This window comes from Neovison vison, chromosome 1, assembly GCF_020171115.1.
Source record: "Neovison vison isolate M4711 chromosome 1, ASM_NN_V1, whole genome shotgun sequence".
Classification (NCBI taxonomy): Eukaryota; Metazoa; Chordata; class Mammalia; order Carnivora; family Mustelidae; genus Neogale; species Neogale vison.
In genome coordinates this window covers 685,099-697,183 of record NC_058091.1, presented here as the reverse complement: position 1 = coordinate 697,183, position 12,085 = coordinate 685,099, and the positions used below count along the sequence as shown (strand labels likewise).

The 12,085-nt window shown below is 49.5% G+C and overlaps 1 protein-coding gene across 1 annotated transcript in view; it reads right to left on the bottom strand.

The window, feature by feature from the left end:
• WDR27 (WD repeat domain 27) overlaps positions 1 to 12,085 on the bottom strand; it is a 101,300-nt gene that overhangs the window by 25,628 nt on the left and 63,587 nt on the right. The window contains 1 exon segment of the mRNA XM_044242223.1: positions 8,583 to 8,681. Within this exon segment, the coding sequence (XP_044098158.1) occupies positions 8,583 to 8,681 (99 nt within the window).

The window sequence follows — 12,085 nt, the reverse complement described above, 5'->3', positions numbered from 1 at the left end:
GAAACAAGCAGGTTAACACAACCCTTTTTCCTTTCAATATGGTTTTTAAGGACTGAGTAGAATTAAAGTACATTATTTTCTTGTTTTAAATTTGAAAGTCCAAACCATGAAGATAAGATTTATCAAGCTCACTGTTTGGCCTAATTTGGTGATCCCGGAGTCCACACGTGAAGGAGTCACCCAGGCCAAGGTGGGAGTGGGGGCAGGGTGGGGGCAGGGCAGGGGCTGGGGCGTGCCGGGGCGGGGGGTTCGAGAGAGAACCCGCTTGCCGGAGAACTTCAGAAGAGCCACGTACGAGACACGACTTCGCAGCTCACCGCAAAGACCACGAGGCCTCCGCAGCCCAGGCCCCTGCGTCCACTCCTGTCCACACGGCGCCCAGTGCTGGACAGGTGACGAGCTCTTCCTGTCCCGGGCAGTCGTGGTGGGCGCCACGAGGACCAGACACGGGCACGAGAAGGCAGAGGGCAGCCGGCGCGGCTCCCGCCCTCCGGTCTGTGTGTCAACACGGCGCACACGGCTGGAGCCTGGTTTCCTGCGCGTGGCCAGAGCGCACGCAGCCCCCCGGTCTGAGGAGCACCTCGGCTGCCGCCTGCTCCCCAGCCTGGTTCTCCGGCCCTGACTCCTGCCACAGTCCGCGCCGCGCCTCACAGCCCAAGACGCAGAGGGGAGGCTGGGGAGGCAGGAGGGCCCCCAAGGACCCCCACACGAGGAAGAGCCCCCGACGGCAGTGCAGTCTGGCCTGCGACAGCCGCGGCCCGCGCGCTCCTCCTGCTCACCCGAAGCCCCACCTCTCGTGAGCTGCGGGAGCGTTTTCTGCAACAGTCACGGGCGTGTGAACCAACGATCTATTTGAGTTCCACGTTCAGAAGAGTAAGAGGAAAGGCCATTCTCCACGAAGCACTCGTAAGGCACCAATCCCAGAGAGGTGCTCTGCTTGGAGAAGAGAAAGACCCCCGCTGACTGCTCCGGCGGCTGGACAGCCGGTGTCCCCAGCAGCAGCCGGCAGAGGTGCGGGCGCAGCGTGGACTCTGCTCTCTTTCCACCGGGACGTGAAGGCCGATTCCTAAAGGCAGGTCTATTTTTTTTTTTTTTTGTAAAATTTTATACTAAGATGAAACTTCGCTCTCCATCAGTCATCAAGGAGACGGACCTTTAATATTAAGTTCCACGTGATGTCCTAAATTAGAAACACCGTCGTGAATGGAAACTCTAAGTTAGAAAGAACACTGGGGATCCTGGTCTACTTCTGTTTATTGTAAGGGGGTCGGTCATTAACTTTCATCTACTAAAAACACCTCACCGGACATTAAAAGTCTAAAATCCGTATTTATTTCCTTCCTGACTTTAAATGGTGAAGAAAGAATTTCCCTCCACGGTATGTATTCCCGAACTGCAGAACCGCTAGAACGTTCTGGGGACACACGCAGTGAAGCCATCCGCTTCCTGTAACGGAGCCATCGCCAAGGACCTCAGCGTGAAGAGGCGCGTTTTGCAGACCTAGCTCCATTTTCACATTCGCTGACAGCATCAGCTCCGTGGTTACCTCTATTACTGATCTTTCCTCAAGAGCCTGGTTCTGGCCGAGACTGACCGCGCACGGAGGGACCCTTTCAATCAGTGACAAATGGAAGAAAGGTTCTGTAACATCCACAGTAAGACCCTGATCACGCTACAACACTCAGCGTCATCGGGACACTGCTGGAGAACACCCAGCTCTGTCTGGGCAGGACCGACCGCCAGGGCAGCACAGGCGTCTCCTCTGGCTGGGGGGCCCCAGCAGGTGTCCGTGCTCCACCGTGACCTCCTGCCTCCCCCGAGAAGGTGCCTGCAATGTCCATGCTCGTGGCCCCTGAGCAGATCCTCCCTGTGCTCCCGGCCTTCGAACAGGCTCCACGAGAAGCCAGAACTGTTCCGATGATGACCACTCTGACCTGCCGTTCGCCGAGACGAGCGACTGCACCCGCCGTGACTCACGGACGTGACTCACGGACGTGACTCTGTAGGTTCGCCTCACACAGCAACGGGCTTGGGGGTCAGGGCTTCGCCCTGAGTGAGAGCGGTGGAACCGCACACACCTCCCGTCCAGAGGACAAACAGCTCTGCCAGATGGCCGTCCGTCTCCCGACACAGCTGAGAGAGGGAGCAGGCCACACACTGCCGGGGTCACGACCTCAAGCCCAAACCCCACCACTCTGCCTTGCAGGGCTAAGGAAGCGTCCTCGTAAAAGGCAGCGACGTCTGTGACCCAACGCAGAATGACGTCACCACAGAAAAGGGGGAGATGTGTCCCGTTGAGTGAACGGTAGATGTCTTCAGTGCCGCTTTAGTAACCTTCAATCCTGAACCGAGTGCAGGCCACGAACCCCCAGAAGCCCCCGTGCACGCCACTTTCTCAAAGACTGAGCTACGGTTAAGGCCACGCAGGACTGTTGTCGGGCTTTTGTGCCCGCTGTGGTGGCAGATGCGCTCCGCCAGCTACCACGGTCTCAGCTCCGCGTGCGCCCCGCGGGCAGCCCCCACAGGGCGGGCTTGACCCCACGCGGCGCCCACACCCCGCCTTACCTGGACCCCGTCCTCGTGCCCCCGCAACTGCAGACTCTCCAGAGGGACCACGGGAAGGAAGGACTCAGCGTCACGCCTTCTCACTCTCATCTCCACAGCAATGCTGGAGACTGATGGTTCACTCTGACTCTTTAAAATTACAATTCAATTTACTAAAGGCTCTAATATTAAGATCTAGTTTCCTTAAGCTCATTCAATTTAATATCTTATTTATTATATTTAGAAATCAAGTAAATGTCAATATTCACAAGCAAAGTGCCTTCCTTTTGTGTTAAAGTTACTCATGATGAACAGATTAAAAGTCTTCAGGCAATGAATTAAGTTTAGGAGGGTTTTGGAGTGGAGTTGGGTAGGGGATGGGAGGGCCTGGTGGTGGGTATAAAGGAGGGCATGTATAGCATGGAGCACTGGGTGTGGTGCATAAACAATAAATCTTGGAACACTGAAAAAATAAGATTAAATTAAAAAATAAAAATTGTCAAGATTCATTTCAAATATATTCAAGATGTATATAATATCTATGAATATATAATACTTTAAATAAAAATAAACTTAAAAAGCAAAATGCTCCCACTTTTCAAAAATCTAAGAAAGTAAACCTAAAATATGCTGAATCTCAACTTCTCTTAAAAATTCAAATGCTGCAGTTTTCGGGTCATAGGGTAGATCTATTTTTATTTTTTTGAGGCTCTCCACACTGTTCTCCAAAGAGGCTGCACCAACTTGCATTCCCACCAACAGTGGAAGAGGGTTCCCCTTTCTCCACATCCTCTCCAACACATGTTGTTTATGGTCTTGTCGATTTCGGCCATTCTAACTGGTGTAAGGTGGGATCTCAATGTGCTTTTGATTTGAATCTCCCTGATGGCTACTGATGATGAACATTTTTTCATGTGTTTGTTAGCCATTCATATGTCTTCTTTGGAGAAGTGCCTGTTCATGTCTTCTGCCCATTTTTTGACATTATCTGTTTTTTGAGTGCTGAGTTTGAGGAGTTCTTTATAGATCTTGGATATCAGCCCTTTGTCTGTACTGTCATTTGCAAATATCTTCTCTGATTCTGTGGGTTGCCTCTTTGTTTTGCTGGCTGTTTCCTTTGCTGTGCAGAAGTTTTTGTCTTGTTTTGTTTTTTGCCAAAAAAAAGTTTATTTGGTCTCAAAACTGTAATATCAAATAAAAAGTGACATCTAATAAATTATTAATGCAAAAGCAAAAAAGATAAACTTACATGATAGCCCTCTATGATTACTTGAAGATAAAATTTCTTATGCTGTAATTTCTAATTTTTTGCTCTTTTTCTCACCATTAACTTTAACATTAATTCTGTTCATATGAATATGCTGTATTCTTACATTTGCTAAGCCATCAGCTATAATGAAGGAAGCGGAGAAGAAATTTTGGACCATATGGGGAAAGATCAGTCACAAAGTCAGAAGACATAGGGAAATCAGGACTCCCTCAAAGTTAGGTCCAGAGCTTTGAACTTTTCCCCTAACTTCATGATGATATATATGCTTTCTTTTTTCCAAGTGGGCATTACTATGCTATTATTTTCCATTTTCCTTTTATTTTTATGAATTGATTGATACTTTGAGTACAAAGGCTAGGTCTTGAAAGAACCTCCTCTCTGTGGCAGTTGGAACTCTCAGAAGATGTCCCTGTTCCCACAAAATAAACCTATTCCTATTTGTTTGACTTTCTGAAACACACACTGTAAATATTTGCTATCATTAATATCATCACTGGGAGGCTCAGCTGTTTGGACTGATACACAAACAGAGGTTCAACTGCGATCACTGATCATACTGAGTCATATGAAAATACAAACAATTTTCATTTTTTAATCCAAATTAAAAGCACAAAGGAGCTACACGAGATACATAGGTTTGTACACGGATATTGCCTTATTGTTAATTGTTTCCTCATTGTTTTTGTATTCCTTTTCTCTTCCTTCCTTCTTTTGCTCTTTTTGCTTGTGATTGATTACCTTCTTTAGTATTATGCTTGATTTTTTCCTTTTATTTTTTGTGTATCTGTTATAAATTTGATTTGAGGTTAGCATGAGGTTATATATAACATTTTAAGTATGTAACCATCTATCTGCATTATGTTGATGGGCACTTGAGCAGAAGCTTTTGATCTTGATGAAGTCCCAAAAGTTCATTTTTGCTTTTGTTTCCCCAAAGATTCAGATGTAATGAAAAGAAGGGCCATCTGCACCCCAATGTTCATAGCAGCAATGGCCACAGTCGCCAAACTGTGGAAAGAGCCAAGATGCCCTTCAACGGACGAATGGATAAGGAAGATGTGGTCCATATACACTATGGAGTATGATGCCTCCATCAGAAAGGATGAAAACCCAACTTTTGTAGCAACATGGACGGGACTGGAGGAGATGATGCTGAGTGAAATAAGTCAAGCAGAGACAGTCAATTATCACATGTTTTAGCTTATTCGTGGAGCATAAGGAATAACACAGAGGACATGGGAGAAGGGAGTTGGGGTAAATGGGAGGGGGAGACAAACCATGAGAGACTGTGGACTCTGAAAAACAACCTGAGGGTTTTGGAGGGAAGAGGAGTGGGGGTTGGGTGAGCCTGGTGGTGGGTACTAAGGAGGGCACAGACTGCATGGAGCACTGGGTGTGCTGCCTAAACAATGAATCTTAAACCACTGCATCAAAAAGTAATGATGTCTTTTATGGTGACTAACATAACACAATAATTAAATAGACAGGTAAATGTATGACTTACAGACCAAAAAAAAGTGCTTTCATATTATCTTACATCAGTGCTCTTATAATTTCATACTGGATACAAGGTGAAGTTGATGATTACAGTACTGACACAGTAAGTTCAGTAACGTGATGACAAGCATGTCTGTGACTTCTGGTCACACGTCTGTGACTTCCGGTCACACACTCCAACAAATTGCACCAACTTGTCTGCACACGGAGCAGCTTTCTGCCATGGCTAAACCAAAGTTTCCCTAAATTTCTTCCTGAACTTCCCATGTCACTGGTGGCCCCGTCCCTTCCAACCAGAACCCATCAGCTCACACACCTGTCCTCTCTCTTCTGTAGCACCGAGTTTGGATTCCTCATACCTCTCGGCCACAGTCCCAGCCAGGGACATCACTGGGGATGGGTGCACGTTCCCACCCTGAACAGCGCAATATCTAAATGGATGTGTCTTAGGACAAGTACACCAGTGGCCTCTGTGTGCACAGTGACCGCAAGCTGACGGCCCAGCCTTCGAGACAAGCGTGGGCCGTGGGGACTCGGCTGCCCTTCCCAGCAGGATGTGAGATGCTGCCACGGTCTCTGGGGCCTGAGCCCACGCTCCCTGTGAGCTGCCAGGGTTCCTGCTCATTTTCGGAGTCCTCTCTTAGCCACACGCCTTGTGAGAATAATTTCATCAGTGCGAGTGCGATCTTCTTCCACAAGACTCATTTTGATGACTGAGCAACAGCACTGGTGAAAAACACAACTTCCTGAACCATATCTAGCAGTTTTCTGAGAGAACCAAACTTTGATTTTGAGAGAATAATATTTCTCATAATTAAATGTACTTAACAAAAATCTAGTCAAGCAATCCATCTCCTGCCTTTCCAAGAGTCGTGCTGAGTCCCCGGCATAAGGTCAGCATCCTCCTCGGTACGATCCGGCCACTTGGGAGAAGGCCCTTAAGTTAAGTTCCCAGATGCGACACAGACACACCAGAGCAGACTCTGCAGGGCTTTCGTGATCCCTGCCCTACTGAACTCATGACGCTGGGGTCACGGCACCCAGCCCTAGGCTGTGTGGGCACCTCTGGGTTTCCTCCCTGGACCTGCAGGTCCAGCACCGTCCCCAGCATGACCCAGCACTAGGGCCACTGTGGAGGGCAGGGACTGACCACACACCCAGGAGAAAATCTTACAGGTTAATAAAGGGCTGATCGGCACAAGCACGAATCAAGTCGAGGGCAGTCACCCAGCTTTCGAGCCACGGAGAAATGTAGGAAGGTGAGGCAGGGGTGGAGGGAAGGCAGCCACGTGAGCTGCTGTGGTCCGCGGGGTTCAGGGCTGTCAGGCTTCACTGCACCCATGCCACCAACCCAGACGTGTGGTGTCCCCCGTCACGTGCCCGGGGTGGTGTTTCTTTCCTCTCCTCTTGTGAGGAGAGAGGATGATCTCAGGCGCCCACCAGGAAGGCAGCACGCCGCACAGTCCAGCATCCTGGCCGACCGGACACAGAGGAGGCACCCTCGCCCACAGGCCCGCCCTCCCCGCGGACCAGGGCGCCCCGGCCTGCAGACTCGAACCCCCGCCTTCCGACCACGCTCGGGCATGTCTGCGCCTACACATGCGCTTGAAATGCTAACACGTTAATACGTTAATAGTTGAATGTTGATGTGATTAGAACTCAGAGGAGTCTTTTTTCACAAATAAAAATATCAAATTGTGGTTTTGATGCACCATTTAATCGATCTGTTACAACAGAAGCTGAGTCGGGTGCTTGGGTCGTGGGTCCCAGCACGTTTGTAAACAGAAGGACACGCACTTGAGAGGAAGCAGGAGTCTGAGTTTTGCTTTGGAAATGTTAGTGAAGGGATAATGTGTGTCTTAAAATCAAACCAATACACTAAAAAACAGAGACTTTTCAACACCTCGAGGACACTGTTGAAGAAGCATTCACAGATCTTTCTGAGAGCTGTGATCAGACACGTGCAAAACTTTTGAACGATGAGGCTTTTTGTCACGAACTCGCATGTGCAAAGACAACGAGGCAGGCGGCGGCAGCAGCGCTGCGGAAACTCAACGGCGTCGCACGTTAACGTTTGAAAATGCTCATTCGTGCTCCGTGTGCCCACCCAGTGCCCCGAGAGGAAGAGCCAGAAAGCCAGCCTGGGCCCGACCTCCCCTCCGCCACGTCAGGAATCAGCGCGCGGGGGACGGCCCGCTCCCCTCGCCTCCCGTGCCTCCGCGAACGGTGCGGGGAACCGGTCAGCTGTTCAGAGCCGTCCTCCTCCCGTTACGCATTTTGATGCCGACTCTGCATTTTCAGGCCCACTGACATCACCCCTGCCTGCGGGGCCCGCAGCCCGCCCTCTGCCACAGGCCCCACGGACCTCCCGCCCCGCCACCTGTCTGCGCCCCTTCCCTCCCGGACCCTCGCTCCCCTGCCCGTGCCAGGTCAGCGAGAGGATCCGAGCCTCAATCCCAGCGAACGACAGCACGTGCGACCAATCAGAAAAGCGGGCCCCCGAGGTCGTCACAGCACGGCCTTGTGTCCTGACCCGTGCAGAGAACACCTGAACCGGAACGCCCCCCCGCAGTGCCCCACACGGCTACGACACGGCTGACGCCAGGCCGAGCCACGTGAGGACTTCCGTGGCACGGACAGGGGCTCTGTGGTCAGTGACGTGGCCAGCCTGTCGCATCCGTGCCTCTGACATCCAGTGCCACTGAAAGCCAGATGTGCCCGAGTGTCTAAGGGGCCTCTGACGGAAGCAGTGGGCAGAGCGGGGCATGGCGGGGCAGGGGGCAAGGGAGGGGGAAGGGCGGCCCCACTTCTTTCACGCGTGGACCCGTGCACACGCCGCCAGGTGACCCACTCACACGGTAACGCTCTCCTCTGAACCGACATCCCCAAATATTCGCCGCACCTCAGCGCGAACAGTTAGGATCCTACTGCAGGACGGCACACTCCCGTTGACTGACCCGCAGCTCACGCTGCTCTCTTCCCGGCCCTTCTCCTGACTCCGCGAATGTCTCGGAATTCTGTGGTCCTCCTCCTCCACCCGAATTCCCTACACCCTTTTCTCAGCTGCTCTGGGGCCGCCAACGACCGTGTTCACACGCCCATGTCCTCTGCAGCCACGAGCAAGTGCGCCCAAAGACGACGCACGTGTCGGTGTCCCTGCACGCGATGATGGGCTCGTCACCCCACACGTGACGGGATTTCACCCAGACAGAGGCCAGCAGATACAGAAAACGCGAGGAAAGCCTCATGCGGCGTGGACGAGCAGACGTACCTGAGGGACTGACGGGCTGAAGGCCACGCCAGTGACGGTGTCCGTGTGTCCAGCCAGTCTGTGAGAAAACGTGCTCGAGCCCACGTCATACATGTACACCTGCAAGACAAACACACGGGATTCCACGCCAAAGGGCCAACGGTCCGGGAAGGCGCATGGCGGCAGCACCCCCACGGCGGGTGACATCGCCGTCAAGGCCCCGGACAGACCAGTGACCCCACAATGCCTGCCTTCCCCTCCTCGCCTGGTCAGGTCCCCACTGGATTCATGGACCCGCAGCCCCTCAAGCCTCCACAGTCCAACCTTCCTGCAATCCCAAAGTGGGGATTTGCTGTCCTTTCCCATAAACTTGACAAAACCTTCTACTCTTTGCTTCTGGCTAATTAGTCTGGAATTTGAGCAATTCAAATATTTTGAACATTTTGTATGATGCTGATAAAACTGAAAGTAAAAATGTACCCTCCTCTCTAGTTGTATTACTACGTGAAAAGATACGTATGCGTGTAAATACACACACAGCTGCCGTCAGACACTCCAATTTACGGACAGAAGTCTGGGACTGGGTGCCATTCTGAAGTGACGTAAGAAATGAGAGATCCACTCCAATTTTTTTTTTTAGGATTTTATTTATTTATTTGACAGACAGAGATCACAAGCAGGCGGAGAGGCAGGCAGAGAGAGAGAGGAGGAAGCAGGCTCCCCGCTGAGCAGAGAGCCCGACGCGGGACTCGGTCCTAGGACCCTGGGATCATGACCTGAGCCGAAGGCAGAGGCTTCAGCCCACTGAGCCACCCAGGAGCCCCCCACTCGAATTTTTAAGTAACAAATAGTGCAAACAAGTATTTTGTGGCGTCTACTGGCAATAAAGAGAAATGCCACATTGTAGCAGAAGCAAGACCTCTAGGGGCACCTCGGAATGGGAGGTATCTTCTGGTTCTTGGTGCTATAGTAAATGGAATCAATTCTCTAATTTCCCTTTCTGTATTTTCATTGTTAGTGTATAAGAAAGCCACTGATTTCTGCACATTGACTTTGTATCCTGCCACATTACTGAATTGCTGTGAGTTCTAGTAGTTTGGGGGTGGAGTCTTTTGGGTTTTCCATGTGTAGTACCATGTCATATGTGAAGAGAGAGAGTTTGACTCTTCATTGCCAATATGAATACCTTTTATTTCTCTTTGTTGTCTGATTGCTGTTGCTAGGACTTCTAGTACTATGCTGAACAATAGTGGCAAGAGTGGGCATCCTTGTCGTGTTCCTGATCTCAACGGGAAGGCTGTCAGCGTTTCCCCATTGAGGATGATATTTGTTGTGGTTTTTCATAGATAGATTTTATGAAGTTCAGGAATGTTCCCTCTATCCCTATACTCTGAAGAGTTTTAATCAGGAACAGATGCTATATCTTGTCAAATGCTTTTTCTGCATCAACTGAGAGGACCATGTGGTTCTTCTCTCTTCTCATATTAATTTGTTCTATCACATTGATTGATTTGTGAATGTTGAACCATCTTTGTAACCCAGGGATGAATCCCACCTGATCATGGTGGATAATCTTTTTAATGTGCTGTTGGATCCTGTTGGCTAGGATCTTGTTGAGAATCTTAGCATCCATATTCATCAGGGATATTGGTCTGAAATTCTCCTTTTTGGTCGGGTCTTTGCCGTTTGGGGATCAGGGTAATGCTGGCTTCATAAAAAGAGTCTGGAAGTTTTCCTTCTGCTTCTATTTTTTGAAACAGCTTCAGGAAAAAACAGGTATTGTTTCTTCTTTGAAAGTTTGATAGAAATCCCCAGGGGGATCCATCAGGTCCTGGGCTCTTGTTTTTTGGGGAGGTTTTTGATCACCGTTTCAATCTCGTTATGAGATATTGGTCTATTCATGTTGTCATTTTCTTCCTCGTTCAATTTTGGAAGTTTATAGTTTTCCAGGAATGCATCCATTTCATCTAGGTTGCTTAACTTACTGGCATGTAACTGTTGATAATAATTTTTTTAAGATTTTATTTATTTATTTGACAGACAGAGATTACTAGTAGACAGAGAGGCAGACAGAGAGAGGAAGGGAAGCAGGATCCCCGCTGAGCAGAGAGCCCGATGTGGGGCTTGATCCCAGGACCCTGGGATCACGATCAGAGCCGAAGGCAGAGGCTTTAACCCACTGAGCCACCCAGGCGCCCCTGTTGATAATAATTTCTGATGATTGTTTCTATTTCCTTGGCATTAGTCCTGATCTCTCCCTTTTCCTTCATAATTTTATTAATTTGGGTCTTCTCTCTTTTCTTTTGGATTCATTTGGCCAATGGTTTATCAATCTTCTTGACTATTTCAAAAAACAAGCTTCTAGTTTCATTGATGAGTTCTACTGTATCTCTAGTTTCTATCTCACTGATCTCTACTCTAATCTTGATAATTTCCCTTCCTCCGTTGGCTTAATTTATTGTTCATTCTCTAGTTCTTTGAGGTATAAAGAGAGCTGCTGTATTCTGGATTTTTCAATTTTTCTGAGGGAGGCTTGGGTGGCTATGTATTTCCCCCTTTGGACCGCCTTTGCTGTATCCCATTGTTTTTTTTTTTTTTTCCCAATTTATTTATTTTCAGAAAAACAGTATTCATTATTTTTTCACCACACCCGGTGCTCCATGCAAGCTGTGCCCTCTATAATACCCACCACCTGGTACCCCAACCTCCCACCCCCCCGCCACTTCAAACCCATTGGTTTTGGACCGATGTGTCTTCATTTTCATTGGTTTCCATGAATTGTTTAAGTTCTTCTTTGATTTCCTGGTTGATCCAAGCATTCTTAAGCAAGGTGGTCTTTAGCTTTCAGGTTTGAATTCCTTCCAAACTTTTTCTTGTGGTGAGGTTCCAGTTTCAAAGCACTGTGATCAGAGAATATGCAGGAAATCATCTCAATCTTTTGGTATCGGTTGAGTCCTGATTTGTGGCCCAGCATGTGATCTATTCTGGAGAAGGTTCCATGTGCACTTGAGAAGAATGAGAATTCTGTACTTTTAGGGTGGAATGTTCTGTGTTTATCTATGAGGCCCATCTGATCCAATGCAACACTGATGTTCTACTGGCTTTTTCTGACTCTAAACCTTTGCTGTTCTGTGGGGCTGCCTGTGACCTCGACTGTCCCCAGGGGGCTCAGGGCCTCTTCGGACGTCCTCCCATTGCAGCAACAGCTCAGCACTAGCCTCCCTGCAGGACACACTCAGGTGGGACGTCCTGCTGAATAACACTGAGGGCTTTCTGGACTCCGGACTCTCCCCACATCTGCGTTCAGGAGGCCCCCAAGGGCAACAGCGCTCCCACACCCATCACATGTGATCATCAAATAGGGAGGTTAACAAGGACAGCCCAGGCCCCTGCACACGGACACATGCACCGACGCCCTGGTGTCATCCTCCCCACCTCCAAAGACACAGCCATCACCGACCCTGCTCTGCCCACGAGGACACCAGGCTACACAGCTGCTCGAGTCGTAGTCCAAGCCCCTCACG